The sequence below is a fragment of the Aythya marila genome, assembly GCF_965140915.1.
Source record: "Aythya marila genome assembly, chromosome: 1".
In the NCBI taxonomy this organism is placed as follows: domain Eukaryota; kingdom Metazoa; phylum Chordata; class Aves; order Anseriformes; family Anatidae; genus Aythya; species Aythya marila.
Genome location: NC_139042.1, coordinates 56,081,383 through 56,099,113, shown reverse-complemented (window position 1 = coordinate 56,099,113; position 17,731 = coordinate 56,081,383). Strand labels below are relative to the sequence as shown.

General features: G+C 41.8%; 1 protein-coding gene across 1 annotated transcript in view; it reads right to left on the bottom strand.

The window, feature by feature from the left end:
- Window positions 1-51: 51 nt before the first annotated feature.
- Window positions 52-17,731, bottom strand: part of PCCA (propionyl-CoA carboxylase subunit alpha) — a 284,602-nt gene continuing 266,922 nt past the window's right edge. Inside the window, exons 23-24 of the mRNA XM_082774792.1 lie at window positions 6,194-6,271; window positions 52-2,717 (exon numbers count right to left, since the gene is read on the bottom strand). Of these exons, the coding sequence (XP_082630918.1) occupies window positions 2,649-2,717; window positions 6,194-6,271 (147 nt within the window). The 3' untranslated portion in view covers window positions 52-2,648. The remainder of the gene's footprint in view (window positions 2,718-6,193; window positions 6,272-17,731) is intronic.

The window sequence follows — 17,731 nt, the reverse complement described above, 5'->3', positions numbered from 1 at the left end:
GGGACAGGGGGAGCTGGGAGTTGGGGGCCAGAGAAAGCAAACCTGATTTCAGCTGCCCACCACAGTGCACCTGCAGCTGGGGCGGGCACAATGTCCAGGTGACTTTTAACCAAGCACTTTAATGCAGAACTTGCAGTCAGATGCAGTCTGAAATTCTTACCGGGGGGGGAGATTATTACTCACCTCCTCATATTATAATATTAAAGAAATCCCCAAAGGACCTGTATGTGATTATTGCAACATTTAAAGTGCCAAAAAAAAAAAAAAAAAGACAAAAAGACTGTTGTCCCCATGACCCAACCACTGGTGCTGGTTTCTGTACAGTCTGGGGAATCTGTGGCTCTCTCCTGTGCCTTGTATTTCCTTCAACCATGGTGTTTGGGGCATAGATATTGTACAAAATACAAAGCTGCCGAAGGGACAAGGCTGTGTGCTGTGCAGTGAGCCAAGGTACAATGAAATGTACTGAGGAGCCCGTTACAAACAAGCTTGTACTTTGCGTCATTGCCAGGAGCTCTGGGATGGCCAGAGGAGGTCAGCGCAGGGATCCAGGGTAAGCAATCAGCCTAAAAACTTCATTAGGAACAGGCGCTGCTGCAGTTCAAGCAGAAAAACAGACCAAGAGCTTGTTTCTGCAGTAAGCAAAGTAAATACCTTTCAAGTAGAATATTTTTTTTTTTTTTTTTCTTCTTCTTCCTTAGTTCCCCTCTTTAGGCAAGCTGCTGTCTGAATGAATCATGCCCCAAGACAGCATTATGGATGTTCCTAGGAAAGGCTGCAGGGGCTCTGCCTCAGTTTCTCCAATTGCAAAAGCAATGCTGTGCTTGGAGGTCGGGTACTGCCCAAACACTCGCCTTAGTCATTGGAAAGAGAAGTAAACTGAGCAACAAAGCAGAGCCCTCTGCAAAATTATTCCCCCCCGTTGGCCATACTATAGTCAGCAGCTTTTCAGTGACACGACCAATGCACTGTCAGTCATGTTCCAAGCAGAATGAACATTTCTGGAGAAAAAAATGAGTCACAGACTGGCTTTTGGTTTTGTTTTCTTTCTTTCATCTTCCTGTAAAGGGCCTGTCTCTGGCCAGAGGGTTGTTTGCTTGGTTGTTTTCTGGGAATTAGCAGAACCCAGCGCATCCTAAGCAAGAAACTACCGGCAAGCCCCCTCCTCGCTGAGGCAAAGCAGGGCCGGTGAGGCTGCCACAGGCACAGCCCCATGGCCTGGCTCCAGCCCCGGCAGCAGCAGAGGCCCCAGCAAGAGCTCTGGGGGACTGCGGGGACACCACCACGCCTGGGGGGCTGCAGCTGCCGACCTGGGGCTGGATGGGTTGGTGGAAGAAAGAGCCCTCGGATAACCACACGCTAACCCTGTGAACCCAGCAGACTTGTGGTATCTGCGCCTGCCTGTGGCACTGAGCTCCCGAGCTCAGAAAGAAAAATAAATGGTTGTTTAATGTGACCAAAGTCACTGCAGTCACAGGGCACAGGGGTGTGACAGGAGTGATGGTTCTTGCGCCTTTGCAGGATTCATAACAGAAAACCTAAAAATAAGTAGTAGGAGGCGGTTTACAGCCTAAGAAAGGACCTGCATCTCTTTTATGATGGATGCTTTTAAAACAGCTTTTAACAGTAGTTTTTCAAAGCTTATTAATGCCAAAAATACACATATAATCACCAGACCCTCTCACTTCTCTTTATATCTCTTAAATATTCTTCCTCTCCGGGCCTTACCTGGTTTCCCATACCAGATACACAGCTCTCCTGTAGGATATGTGCACATGATTAGTGTTATGAACAGCCCTTGTTCCTCACAGAGCCTTTAAAAGGAGACTGCACAACAAAAGGTCAGGCACCTGGGTCTCTCTTTCCCAGAGGAGTTCAGGGGGCAGCGTGCTTGGCCTGAGGGCCAGCAAGTGCCTCCAGCAATACCTTGGGGCAGCTAAGGGGATTCGAGGACTGTGCCAGCTCCTTCTGGAAGGTCTCACATCCAGTAATCAATAGAAAGAAGATAAAGGGGAGGGCAGTTGAGTACAGAGTCTGAATAAAAGAAGAAAATTCCCTTACAACTGCAAATGAAAATAGATGGGGAAAAATCTGCACTAGCAAAACAAAGCATCTAACCCGAAATTTAAAGCTAGGCTGTACAAAGGCTTCAAATTAGTACAATAAATCTGACCAGAATTTAAGCCATTGGCAGTAGTTGTTCAGTGCTTACACAGAGTTTAAGGGAAACTGCTCAGTTCATTCAGTGGTTAATTTGTCACTCATCAACCATTCTGTACATTTGTCTCGGGCCTCAAACCAGTGATATAACCATGAAGAAGATTAATTAGCTTTGGGCTTTTGTTGTGTTTTCTTAAAAAGAGGATTTTTCTGTTTTAACGCAGAAATAGCATTTTATTGATTCTATATGATCCTGAAAAATCAAAGAATTACAAAGGTTATGTACAAGTATTTCTGGAAGTAAAAATCTGGGATCTGTTGCCAAGGTTTAGTATCTGTGTTTGCTGTCTTAACCACTGATACAATAAATATGACTGTATAAAATCTTCTGTGTAGGACTGTCCATCTTCTGTGTTGAATTGCCTTCGTTTTACTTTACGGATGGAAACAATAAAGGTTTAGGTAATTCAGCAGCGGGAAGGCAACCTTCACTCCAGTTCCACCAGCAGATCTCCTTCTCCAACAGTATCACCAGCTTTGCAGTGCACAGCTTTCACCTACAGCAGAAAAACAGAAATAATTTCAGATCTTCCTCAGTGTTCTGGTTGGCATTGCATTTATGCAGTATGACATCTGCGTGCACAGTACATGCACAGGATAAATGGCCACTGTATAATGTTACAACCACCACAGGGATCACAGACACGGTGATGCTGGGAGGGCCTCGAGATGTTGCCAGCCCAACCTCCAAGGTTCAGAGCCCAGCTGAGCTCTGTGCGTCTCTGAGGATGGAGACTCCACCACCTCTGGGCAGGCTGCCACAGTGCTTGGCCAAATCCAGCTCCAGCAAGGTATCCAGGCACCTACCACTTGCTGGTTTTTGTGAGTTGGGTGCTTGAAGCTCTGAACGTCAGATCATTAAAAAGATATATTAAAAAATAAAAAGCACCTATTTGCACTGCTGTTAATTTCCTACTGAAATTCTAAGTATTTTAGAGGATAACCTGAGTATTCAACGTTCATTCATGCTTAGACATTACAATGAAATACGCCAGTAATTCTTGGATTACAGATCTGAAGTATTACTGATTTTTGGGATTGCAGCCATGAAGCTGGGTTTCCCTTAATCCCCAGAATGCCGAGATAAATCAGTTCAAATCTGAGTTTAAATCCTTCCAAGTAACTGAGCTTGGCAAAGGGCTACAGTTGTCAAATAAATGCAGTTACATTTGTAGATTAACCCTACCCTCAGGTGCAGATTCCTGAATTTTAAAACACATAAATCTTATACTGTAAGTATATATATTTATAAATCTTATACTGTAAGTATATATATTTATATCTAGTGTATAAGCTATAGTCCCTCATTTTCTCTATAAAATGCCGAAATGTGTTTAAATTCCCTTTTGCCACATGGAGCTCCAGACATTATTTGAAGCTCTGTATTAGAATTTGTTTGCAGTGTTAATTCAGAGCTCCTACTGATGTGCCCAAACTGTTGGACAAAGCTTTCTTCAGCAGTTAGTTCAGCCCAGTCACCCAAACATCAACTTAGGCTCGTAAGGGAACTCTGCAGCACACCATAACTATCAGGCTACTACAGCTGCACTGCTGTCCACGGCTGCATTTGACAGTCTGTGCCACATGAGCTGTAGGTGTATCTCTGGATCTGTGGCACACACATATCCATGGCATTGCCCAAGGAATGAAGCTGAATACTGTTGACAGGCAAAAACACCGCAAGATGTACAAGAAAGGGCTTTATTTCTAAACCAATGCCTACACAGCCTACCCGATCCCTGAGACTCCATCTTTTGGGAGATGAAAGCAGCGTGAAAAATATTCTACTTCTTTCTGTTCTTTTTATACAAAGCCAAGGTTCGGCAAACGCTGTGGCTCAGCAGTGTTTCAAGCTCTGTGGTTATTTCTGCAATGTGCTGGCAGCCAGCACGGCCGGCTCCTCAGCCCGACCCACGTACAGCTGTCCTGTACGAGGGAGGAGGCTCTCGGCTCCCTCTCCAGCTTTCACTCGCTGCCGACCACCTGCAACTGGGGTAAATTCAAAGCAGATAAAAACAAGCCACTTTTCTCACAATTGCAAACAGGAAGAGTGTAGGGGGGGCTGAGGCAGAAAAGGAATTCAGGCGGGAATGAAAATGGACATCTTCCAGCTGAAGACAAAGGAACTGAGTTTCAAAACACAGTTTTAAGGCATCAAAACGTGGACTAGCAGCCAACAGCAACCAGCTCATTCCTGCGGTGGAGTCAAGTTATTCCAGCACTCAGCCGTGGCTTCGCACTGCAGAATGGTGCAAAAACTTCTGTTCACCATTTTTACACAACCCCAAAGTACTTTGCTTTCTGAAATTCTTAATATTGTAAAGAATCAAACAATCTGCTTATTATTAAAATGGATACATTAAGGGGATGTTGTAAGGTATGCATCAGGCCCACTGAGTGGTCCCTGCACCATTCAAATCCCACTTTGAAGGATTAATAAACCAAATGTGTTTTTATGTGGCATCTGTGCAGATTGGTGGGAGGTATTTATTATTTGGAGAAGTGCAGGCAGGATTTTAAGGAATAGGCCCATGGGTTGCAGCACAATTTGGTGGGGAAGGAAAAGTTAGAGTAAAAAAAAAAAAGGGGGGGGGCGGGTGGCGATGGCACTTTAATTACAAATACTCACTGGTTAAAAAGAGTGGATGCAAAAAGCAGCAATAAGGGGTTAAGCAAAAGAAGCAAAGACAGAAAATAAATGCTATAAAAATATTTATCAAGTGAGAAAATAAATTATATAGGAATTAATGCATGAAAGAAAATAATAAAACGCCAATGTCAGAGCAACAGGAGAAGGGACATTCTCACTCTCCCTGCATTTTTTTCCCTCAAGACCCAATTTTGCATTAGATGTACTGGAAGAGGCAAGACCTGGGTCCAAGCCTTGGTGACAATTTCAGCGCTGTGCCAAATAATCCTTTCTTGTAAACACACAAACAGTCCTTGGCATAGACACCCATCTTCAGATCTCAGCAAATCTTGCCAATGCCTAACTCAGTCTCTGCCCTGCAGAGTCAGGCTCCTTGCTGCCTCCCTCTGGACTAATGAATCTTGCAATTTATTTTTATTATTATTCTCTTTAGCACAGGGTCCTGTCCCAGCCAGAGCTGGGCTAGGACCTGCTAGGAAATATGAGATTAGGAGAACAAAAAATCCAGATCTCCTCGAAAGTGACTCTGCTCTCCCTTTGAAAAGGATGAACTGGGGGCCTGTGTCTAGGTGATGGCTGCAGGCTGTGCATTATAATCTGGCACAGGAATGCTCTGAGGCCCTGACCCGGGGGCTGACAGTCCCCAAAACAGATGGGGTTTCTCCTTGTCATATAAGCTTAACCAGCTCCCCGCTCAGAGGGCTGGTTTTGGTACATCCTGCGCTGCAGGAGGACAGTCCCAGCTCAGGGGCTGCTATGCTGATCCCTCGCCCCCGAAAGAAGATACCAAAATGCACAGTCTGAATGCATTTGCAGATCTAGGCTTCATGTTAAATATGAAGCCTGAGCACAGTCAATAATCAAAAAATCGCCTCTCTCTTCTTTCTGCAAGAATCTTTTCTATGCCTTGTTCTGAGTGGTTTTGTAATGTCAAATTGTTTGCCATTAATGAATTAACTGGCAGAGATCTCTCTTCTTCAGTTGATCTTTGGAAGTAGGGAATTTGGAAAAAAAATGGTTTGCAGCGTCTTTCAATTCAACTTGGCATTGTAACATCATAGAAAACAAATCATTTAGGAGAAAAAGAGTTATGTGAATTTCTGAAGCCAGTAAAACTATTTCCTGCTGTGCTATCTACAGCTCGAAACTACTTAACAGCATTCACAGCAGATGTAAATGTTAAAAATTAAAGACACCTCACTTCGAAAGACTTACAACAATCAGACTTAATTCCTTAACAACCAGAATCCTCCTTTCTTCCTTTTTAAATTCTATCCTATTTGACAAGTTGCATATGGTTTTAAGTGACCCAAGGTAGCTTACCTTGCCTGTTTTAGCAGCAATCATACTGTTCTGCATTTTCATTGCTTCAATTACACAAATCTCTTGACCTTCTGAAACCTGGTAAAATTAAAGCAGTACAAAATGAGGAGAGAGGATTTAAAATGCTCTAAGTGTGTATGATTCTTCTGGAAAATAAAGGGATTATTCCATTAAATGCTAAAAAGACTTTCATGGCACAAGTCAAGTCAGCCAGCTATGTACAGTCATGACACGAACCACAGTTGCCTTTGACAAACTGGAAACAAAACAGGGAAAAAGGGATCACCCGCTTAAGAACATCACCGTAAACAAACCTGAAAGGCTCCTCTCTCACCCCATCTACTCAGCTCCAACCTTTACAGTTCACATTTCACATCCACCCCGGCTCGACATCAATTAAATCCAGACCGAGATTTAATTTGCGCAGCTTTGGCTGCGGAGCCTTTGCTTGGCTTCCCTGGCGCAGATCCCACGGATGCTAAGCCTGATTCAGAAGCCAAAGTTTCTTGGCACCGGTCCTGGGGAGCACGGGTGGGATGCTCCAAAAACACCCAGCAGGCTGATGCCGAGCAGCAAGCTGCACCTTTGCTCTCCTCGGTGCCCGGGTGGCAGCCAAGCGAAGGGAGCGGGCCTGTGAGGGAACACCCAACCTTGTCCACTGGGGAGGGAGCAGGGAGGCAAAATGATCATTATCCTCACAACAAGTGATAGATCTTAAAGGGAAACACTCAAGTTTCCTCTTTCTGCCCTCTGCTAAGGCACGTGCAAGCTCAAGGTGAGGTGTTGCACGCTCCCCCTGGCTTCCACATGGGTGCTTGCTCCTAGGCCTTTCACCCCGCAGCTATGGAAACCAACCCCTCAGGGCTTCACGATGGCCCAGGGGCCTGCCTACAGATGAGGGAAAAGCACATATTCAGCATTTATCCCTCAGGTAACCTGGTGATTACCCAGACATGTCACAAAAATGTGTCACTTGGCATGCTCCAGTATTTAGGACTGGTACAGATGCGCTTCTCTGAGGTGGCTTCTCTGAGTGCCCACGGCAAGTCTTTCCCTGAGGCTCTTCTGTGGACATGGAAATCTGCCTTTCCCTCGCTATGCAGGCAAAAATGGGAAACTTTCACTCTAATGTCAACATTTCACTGAAGAGGGTCACTTGAGACCTGCGGAGATCTGGTCTTCGCATTGCCATAGGCGCTGTACTGACCGACTGAAGGAAGCGTGCCTGAGAAGAAACGCCAAGCTACATCCACAGGGGAGGGACCACAGAGACAAAACCATAGTTTTCACCACATAATGTATTTGTGTATATATATATATATATGTTCTTATAGATAAATATGTATATAAATATATGTAAAACACATAATATATATTTAAGGACAAGTGTGTCCCACTTCAGGGGAATATACTAACAAATCGGTGTTAAGTCAGAGATCAAATGCACTCTGCACAAAGTACATTCTAAAAAATTAAATTATTTTTCTAAAGGTTGTTCCAGCCCTACTCTCAACTAATGTTAACCATACGTTTTAAGCAGAGCGTTAATTGGTCTGATTTTTTTTTTTTTTTAATGGTCTAATTTCAAAAAAGTGTTGACGTCTGCCTTTGGGTTCTGAACAAGGCAGAATGACAGATATTGTATTTAGAATGGTTACAACTAGTTCTCCAACAGCATTATAATGGGCTTCTTCGAGTCAATAAGGAACTTGTTTGCTCAGGAAACACTGTGCAATGACTGGATACAGAAGAATAACCAACACCCAACACTTCAACCGCAGCAATGCCATCCTGAGCTTCAGGTGAGCATTTAAGTCATTAGCAGTGTCAAATTCGGTGAATAGTGTCAAAGACTTGCACTTTGTCCCTAGTTATTTCCCTGCCTTTTGTCTCTCTCCTTCCACACCTACTGCCCTGTCTGGGGCCTTTCTCCAGCAGCTCCTTCTTTCCTTCCTGCTTTTCCTCTTCCTCTTCCTATCTCACTCCTCAGCTTTTCTTCCATCTGCTCTGAACTTTGCAGACATTTCTAAGGTTAAGAGGAAGCTATGAATGCCCACTTAAAAAAAAAATAAAAGTGCACAAATCCCTTAACAATTGTCTAAACAAAGTCATGAAAATGTATTTACTGGAAAAGTACAGAGTTGTCTCTGTAGATCTTCAGTATAGCAGTAAAATGCCCGTAACCACTATGGAGATGTCCATAAATTTGAATTCCTCAGTTTCCCACCCTTCCCAGAAATAAAATGTTTGCACATTTCATATATAACTGTAGGGTTGATGGCAAAGGAATCGGTAGGAAATAATCCACCCAACCAACAAAACATACAGGCCAAGTAAAAAGTTAGCATCACGCGGTCTTACTAATTTGGAAGAAAGGAGACACTTGCAGTATGTACCACGTGTTAAAATGCTGTGTCAGTACTTCTGATGATGTGCAATTTGTTCAAAATTACCTTGGTGAAAGTGTCTCTTAAACTCAGAAGTTTAATTACTGTTCTTATGTTAAACCTTTACAGCCCCCCTCATTGTGTTGCAAAGCAACAAATCCTAAAATTAGGCACTTGTATCTGTCTCTTCTCTTTCAGTCTTTTGGGCATTGTCCAATTTCTTTCATGACATAATTGCACATATCCTTTTGCCTGTTATTTAGCCTGCAAATGAAAACCACAGTGATGTGTACAATTTCTTGTTTTCCAACTTATCCAAGGATTTATCTGGACTGGTTTTTATGCTGCATTGTCTTTGTATGACTTCTTTATTTCAGTGCATGCCAAACCAGTGTAAACCACCATCTTTATACTTCAATTTATAGAGGTCTCAGTGATGACCCAAATCTGTCAAAATTGGCAAACAGAAAATAAACAAAGAATGTGATTGACTAGAGCCAGGTAAAATAGATGGGCTCTTTTTCTTAACAAAAAAAAAAAAAAAACCTCCACTATATGTCTCTCAGTTTTGCCACAGACAAATCTACCTTCACATTGCTCGCAACATCAAAATAAGGGAGCGATTAGCTGTTAGACCTGCACTCTGTAGTTTAATAGTTTATTTCTGCACAGCTCTGTTCAAAGTATCTGCTCGGTTTTTGTTCTCCACAGAGTGAAAAGGAGAAAAATAAATAAATAAATAAATAAATAAATAAATAAAAGAAAAAAGGAAAATAAAATCATTGAAGAGGAGGGGACCTAACATCTTGATGTCGCTGACAACTCAGACGTGAATTTGGCAACAGTCAATAGCACTGTCTGAATAACCCAGGGACTTAAAGAGTCCAGGAGAAACTTAAAGGCAGGAGGAACTTAGCAAGTGACCACGCTTACAGTCGGGCCTCTCTAAAATGCAGAGAGGAAAAAAAAAAAAAAAAGGCAGCACATCTGAGAGCAGTGCTGGCGAGGGATCTCTGTGAACACAGCCCACGTTTCTCAGACTCGTGTGCGTCGCCTGATGAAGACTTAATGATTGTGACAGGACGTCTTCGGTGCTAGGCCTACAGAATGGTCACAAGCCCCACAAGTCTTTCTGATAAACCCAATCAGCGCTGATGCACTTCCCCGCTCCCCGTCTAATTGGTGTAAAGTTTGCGGGTCCGAGTCCCCCTATCTTTTATCCAGCTTGCCGCGTCCTCTCCTTTGACATGGGGTCAGGGTTCACATTCGCATCCGATTATCAAAGTGGCACTCATTAACCAGCAGCCTGCCTCGCACCAAAACAAGTTCACTGGAAGGGGAGCTCGGCCCATTTACTCAGCAGATTTTAGCATTTTAAGGAGGCCTGAGTGTCACACAGTGTTGCAACGTTTTGAGGAGTTTCAGACATCTCCAGCTGATGATTAATTGTGAGTGATGGGAAATAAAATCCAGTAAAGCCAGCTGCTTGCCATGGTCGGCAAAATTACTATAATGGATATAGGCTGCCAATTTTCCAGTTTTACTGGCAAGTCTTCCAAGTGTAATTAAGGGAAGTTATAAATGATATGGAAATCTATCAAGTCCCATTTATTTTCAGAGGACTCTTTCCCCTGAGACTTTTATCTTCAAGCTTATAGTTTGCTTTGTTGTGCTAATGATTTAAACCACTTCTTATTTCTGATTAAAGCCCCCAATATCCTTCGTAAGAAGTTAGATCCACTTTATTCACGGGGATTTAAAGAAACAGAAATCTTTTTAAAGTTGGGTTTGTTAACTGCGCCCAGCCCTTGCTTCCTCTGAGGAGGCACAACCGAGTGTCCTCCATCTTAGGCACCTCGCTGCCATCTGGGTTTCTGGTTTGGGACAAATCCTGACGACTTGCAAAGATCTGTCGGGGGGAGGGAAGGAGGAAGAAGAGGGAATTAAAAAACAGAACAAAAAATCTGCTGTCAACAAAAGCCCAACTTCCCCCCAAATCCTAAAGCCTCCAAAAACAAAGATCGTCAGCGCTGCCTTAGACACCAGACATTTAGCACAGGGTGGTGTTGCTCACTAATGTTGTTTGATTTGGAATAAAAGCATGAAAATGATGTGCAAAGGCCTAAAATTGGAGATGTAAAGGATGACTGCACAGTATTCCATTTCTCAATTTCATCCTTCAGAGCCACAAAATGGGGGTGATACAGTTACTGGATGAGATTTACAGTAACAGCTGTGGTCTTCCCACACAAGGGAGGACCTTCTAATGGGCTAAGGTCTGTTTTGAACAGACGGGGAGTAGCAAAACAAGGTTCCCTATTAAGGGTGTGCGGTAATATTCCTGATAAAGAAAGCGAGTAGTGGGAGTCAGATTGCTTTAAGAGACCTAAATCTCCTTTCGCTGTTGAAAAAATAGAGCTATTTTAGAAAGTGCTAACTGCTAAATAAATGAAAGACGTGTAAATGTACGGGTTTGGTTTTTCGTTAATCTCCTCGCCGCGAACTGTAAAGAATGCATAGGAACCAGTGCCAGGGGCATATGGCTTTCTCCTGTGCTGAACATTCATACAAAAGACAGGTTCATCAGTCATTGGAGTATCTGGATAAAAAATTAGCTCCTGATGGATGGTATTTAGAGCTTACCTGCTGCTAGTACATTACCAGAGAAACACAGGTTTTGAAACCCACATGACATTAGAAACTGCAGACCATGAAATACCCCACGTGCGGGTGCACTCCTAATGTACGCCAGGTTATACAAAATAAGAAATAAGCTATTTAAACCCTCTGCCTAAAATTGGGCCCGCTGCAAGGAACCCTGGGTCAGCCCTACACAGGCCAATTAATGCACAGCATCTGCTGTATAGAAGCCGTGCATGAAGCACTTCCGAATGATTTCAGCAATTAAAAGAAAACTGTTTCCTGCCTGTTCTGACAGCAACTGTTTCAATGCAAGAGTGAGCACCAAATCATTGTGTGCAGCTGAAAAAATTAAGTCTTTTTTTTTTTTTTTTTTAGTCTTGTGAAAAGGGGGTGGGAGGGATGAAGATTTCTTATGGAATCGGATCGCTCTTTTGTTGTCCGACATTCTGTGTTTTTCTGCCAAATTAGACAGAAGGCTCCGAGGGTTTACGGGGCCCTCTACAGTATCACCTTCTGGTGCACTGTGGCTCCCTAAAAAGATGGATCAATATCAACCCTGCTGATTTGCCTACAAAAGTGGAAATCCCTCAATTACATTTTTAACTCCATTATATTTGGAACACAGGTGCTCCGGAAGCGTAACATTTTAAAGCTCTCAGATGTGAAGGAAAAAAATAATAATAATTAAAAAAAAAAAAAAAGACAACAGCCCTCAGCAAAAAGGATTTTAGATTTGCTTAAAAGCAAAGTGAGAATTAGGTTTTATTGGTATCTCCCTTCTCAGCTTTGGGGAGACACCAGAAAACAGCCCGTTCGATTTCCATTTTGCTGAGACTTGTGTCTCTGTAGAGTCTTCTGAGCAAGAAGGGACAATGCGAGACCATGCCCCACGAAATCCAGCTGCCCTGTCTCACAGGCTTCTGCAAAATCATCACAAAACTCATTTAATGTTTGTGCAAAACCACTGAACAGTAATTAAGCATGCATTCCCTTTCTAAAACCCTTGTGAAAATACTCCCTGTGTGTTTATTTGTTGTTTAAACTTGGTCCGTCCTGGTATCATTCCCCTTCCGGATTTTTTTCTCCCTGACTTGTTGGCATTCTGGCAGCAAGCATCGAACACGAAAACAAACTGAGAGGAATTTGATGAGCAGCAATTGAAATTCCTTAACATTGTCCATTGCCATGCAAAATAATTAGCGCAGGCTTTCCCTTCTTTCCAAATTAACTTTGAAACAGGAGCTACAGGGTTGAAAATACAATTAGCGGCAATTAATGCACGTGACAAATCATTATCAAACTTCTTTACTACTTTTTTTTTTTTTTTTTTTTTTGCCACACTCCTTTAACAAATGAACCCGAAGATAGCACATCCCAAATTTTGTGACCTCTGATTAAGCCAAGGTCAGCGATGTCCCCCTGGCAGCAACAAGCACTGGTCATTGCACTCCCACTTATCCCAAACACACTTCCCCAGCTGCTGCAGAGATCCCAGAGCACCAGGAGAAACGTTACGGAGGCAGAGAGCTTCTGTGGGTGATTCTTGGTCAAGTTGGCCCAAGTCAAAGCATAGTTTATATCACAGAAATCTTTATCAGTCAACTTTTTCAGCAATGGCTAAAAAGCTGCTTATCATCCAAAACAGCAAAGCAGAACAATAAATAAATAAATAAAAATCTGTGATGTCTTTTCAAAAGGGAGAAAAGAAAGAAACTCTAATTTCTTTCTTTTTTTTTTTTTTTTTTCTCCCTAGGAAGAAACTCTAATAATATTGACTATTTGTACTTCTGCATAAGAATAGGATTTCATCCTTCATTATACTACACTCAACCACAAATCTTAGATTTCAATCAGAAATCTTACACTGCATAAAGATATAGAAGAAAAACCTATTTGTAAAATATAACAATCACATAAATGTTATAAGCAATTAATACAGTGTTTTGCAACCAAAACATAATTATAACTTGAAGTCTTTTTGAAAGTATTCAAATATTTCCTCGTTCCTATATCTTGATGTTATAAGAATGATGAAATATTTGGATACTTTCATTTTTGGTATTTCAAAACTGTGAAAATGGCTTAATCTGTTTACTGATAGTTTTGGTGGGTTTTGTTTTGTTTCCTACAAAAATACACACGCAAAAAAAAAAAGTTATTTAACACACAGAATTATAAAAATTACCCAGGTTCCTGGACACACTTGGTCAAGTTCCCAAACTCCATATAACAAAAAAATGCAGTTAATATTTGCAGTGGGATTGCTGAAGAACAGGAGGGATGAAAGGAGGCAAGGGAAAGAAAAAGGAAAAAAACATCAACAAAAGAAAAAAAAATGTTCGCACATAACAGAAAATCATATTTCATTTTAAGAACACCTTGCTAAATTATTGACAGCATATTTATCAAATGTAAAACTGTTACTTAAATCAATTTTTACTGTTTTGCCTGGCTGTTATTTCTCTGTTAAAAAATCCAACCACTTTAATTATGGGTATAAGGTAAGAAAGAAGAATTTCATTTAGTTTTTGAGGTCTGAAGGGCAAATATAACTTAAAAGAAGACACACCTGGCTGGCGGCAACAGGCAACTTCACAACTCCACCTTCTCTTTCCCAAGAATGAACAATGCGGTGAGAAACAGAAATTAGGAAGCTGTTTTGTTTTATTTTGTTTTTCAGTCGTGAGCATTTCAACAGTAGAGGTCAAGTGAAACAGATCTTTTCCCAGAGCAAGAAACTTTCCTAGGCTTGGGAAATGGAAAATTCTGGAGAAGGCTTTTTTTTTTTTTTTTTTACTATTTTTCTAAAGAGAAACAAGAGAAATCGAACCAACTAACATGCAACTTAATTGGAAAAGGAGTTGAATGCAGCTTAAAACATCTTCCTTGGTTGCTTTTAAAATGTGAAATCACTGTCAGGAAATTACTGTGTTCAGTAAATTACACAGGTAAATAAGAAGCCCTTGAGATACCTAATTTTGAAATTTCTGACTCAATCAGCATATCCATTTCTTAGCTGGTATCTGGGTAGCAAGAAAGCATCCCATGCAGTATCAATAGCTATGGCTACACCAAAATCAATGTGAAATCATAAGACATTTTGATAGACAAAAGTCTGTATAGAAAGTGGTTTGAGTAGAGACAACTTCCAAAACATGGGGTAATTACTGGCAGGAAGAAAGGAAATTTAGAAATTTCGGTCATAATAATGAATTGCCCTCTTTTTTTTGGCTGTAGAGCTGCAAAGCTTAAATAATAATGGGACATTTATCTAGAGGTGATTTCATTTTATATATTTATTTAGAGGAAGAAAAAAAATCATTAAAGTGCTTCCAGCACCGGTGTTAGCTTATTGACCAACGCTTGGCTTAGTATTGCCACCTGTTCTGCCTAATTCAATTGCAAAAGGAGAACAACAAACGAAAACATGCAGCTAAAAGAAAAGCATCTTTGCATTTCTGGCAGATACAAAACTGAATAAGCAAACTGTCATCATAGGTTAACATTTAGTAGAGAACGCAAGGCTTTCAGGACAGCTAAAATCTCTTTTTGTGGCTGCATTCAGTACAGACTACCCGACCCAGAATCTGTTGTGGGAGCACTTCATGTTGCTTTCTTCGGTGGGGCTATGACAACACTGCTCTACCTTTTCGAACAGTAGGACCCTGGGCTTGCCCTGTTCCTGCAGTCTCAGTGCACAGAATCCTACAGGCACAAAAATCGAGGAGAAATACGTGTGTCTGCCTGTCCCCTGCCCTCTAAGCGAAGGAGAGAATTTGTGCAGCTGTAGCAGTTTTTATGGCGTTTTTGTGGTATTTGTGGTGAGACTCAAGCTGGGTGCAGTGCCATCTCCACACTGGCACAAAAATGTTGTTGAATATGCACGAAATACAGTGAGCAAGCAGGGTTGGCTTGCGGTGGCGTTGGTGTCAGCAGAAACAGAGCGAGTCCCTCGTCCAGACTCTCGAAGCACAGCTCTTTTCTCTTGCCCTTAGCACCGTGGGGAACCAAAAAGTGACTCTCCCAAACATAATTTCATCTCAGTGCATATTCATCTGTAACAATCTAGTTGAAAAATAAACTCCCAAACACCCCCTCATATAGATATTTCCTATGTAACACAACTGTGCTGTCACGAAGAATGTAAGCTAAATTTAAATCTTCTTTCCCTAAATAATATTAACCTTCTTTCTATTCAGCCAGATCTCAAATTGTTTTGTTGTTTGTGTTGCTTTATGCTTCTGAGTGGCTTCATTGTGTTTCCAGGAATAATTGAGTGACAACTAATTACAGTCTTCTGATCACATGAAGGAAAATAAAGAAAGTAGAAAGTAACTGAAAAGCTAAAAAATTGGCAGCATCACAAGTTCTGCTTCTCTCTGAATGACAAAAAGCACTTCCCCACTGTGTTACTAAGATCTATAGATCATCTTACAGACAAAAGAAAATAAATTCCTTGCATATGCAATATCTTTTGGCAAAAACGAATTGGAAAGTGCTTATCAGACCAGCTGGAGAGAGGATGCTCACACAATCTTCTACCGGGCTTCATTGGCCCCGAGTATTTTTCACCAACAGCAGCCAAAATAGAACATTATACGTGAAGGAAAAAGGAGGTTGCATCGGGCAAGGAAAACTAACGGAGAGAGCAGCGTCGCCTTCTCCTTTGGCTAAGGACGCACGGAGAGGGACTAACAAACACCATATGCTTTACCTGGCTGGGTGTGATGCCCTAGAGCTGAGCTGCAGGCACCGAGCAAGGGTTTGCACACGCAGCTCTTCAGACAAAGGCGATACATCCCTCACGAGTTGCTGCCTCCCTGTTGCAAAGTTTCCTTGAAGGAGGTAACCCAGCCTAGCTCCCCATGCTGCTGGCCGCTCTGGAATCGCAGGGACTGAGCTGTAGCTCTGCTGCCCGCACAGGGTAGGAGAAAACAGCCTCAGGTAGCTACGAACCAGGCAGCCTCCAACACCTGAGTGGGGAAAAAAGGACAACTACCTCACTCTCTGCTGATCTTCAGCTGTGCTGTTTTCCACACGGGCTGCAAAATCTGAACTGCCAAGCACTGCTGCAAACGCAGAGCTTGCCCTATAGAGCCGAAGCTGCTTAAGTTCCCATCTCTCCAGTAGATTAAAGAAATCAGACTTTTTTTTTTCCCCCAAGCAGTGCAACAAAAGGAGCTGTATTTATCGGGGAGCTACAGTTCCCTGCCCATCACGCCTTGAACAGCTGTAGTGAGTGAGCTGGTTTCTGACGGGCAGCCAAGACGTGTAATCTGAATCACACCATCCCACTGCTTTTTCAGCGCAGATAGCTGATGCTACCCTCATCTCCCTCACTCGCTTCTGTTTTTTTAAACGTTTTGACACTAGTCCTGAAAAGGAAGGATTTAAGTTAAACCCTTTTCAATAACGCAAATGTGTTTTTGCAATTAAAGCCACACAATTAGCATTGACAAGCTCAGGTCAGCAGAACGTTAGATTACGCCGTCCGAACGCTCTGCCACTCGATGCCTCCAGCAAAAAGCTGCACGAGAGGAAAACAGAAAGAAATCTCCACACATTATTTAACAACTTATGCTCTGATGCACTGCACCACTTGTGGATTTGTGGGGGGAGATTCATTTATTTATTTACTTTAAATCCCTTTGGCTCTGGCCTCCTTCTCCACTGGTTCTGTTCCTTCACGACAACAAGAAATATTCTCCAAGGCACACACAAGAAAGCTGTAACACGCAGCAGAATTAACTTCTCAAAAATATATTAAAAAATATTAAAAAGATTAAGAATCCTTCCCTTCGTTCTTCACAGGAAAAAGTATTCGCTTAAGGTCTCCTTCATTCAGTCACTCTCACTGCTTGTACAGAAATCACACATTTCTCACTCCATGCAATGCCTTAGTGACTAATTTTAATTGAATACTGCTGTTTTTAAAGGTATAAACAGTGTGGTGTGTGTGTGTATATCACAAAACCAGAAATCTAAGTGTGATCTAAAGGAATTTATCTCTTGCTAATATTTACTTAGCTGTACTTAGTAATGTTTTCTCAGAAATCTCTTTATTTTGTTAACATGAACATATACCCCTACAAATTTAAGTATTAACAGATTGACTCCTTTATCTTTGTGAATAGACAGAAATATCCAGATATTCTAAACACAACAGTGGCATCACAGAAAAATAACAAATCACTTTACCAGCACAACTGATGACTGTCACATAGTAAACGCAGTGCTAATTTTGGACTTGAGATCTTTATCCCATTCTTATATCATCTATCAAGAAAATCTAGAAATCTAGATTTCGTTGCCATAAATTGTGATGGTGCCATAGATTATAACTCTGTGACTAAATCTTGTTCCTAAGTGCCACATGCACATTTATTACATCATTTAATCAGCAACAGTACCGAGTGCTTTAAAATTAATCTGCACAACCTGAGAGATCCACTTAAGGGCCCTGACATTAGAAATAACGTTTGATTACAATGTGGTAGAGTTTCATAAA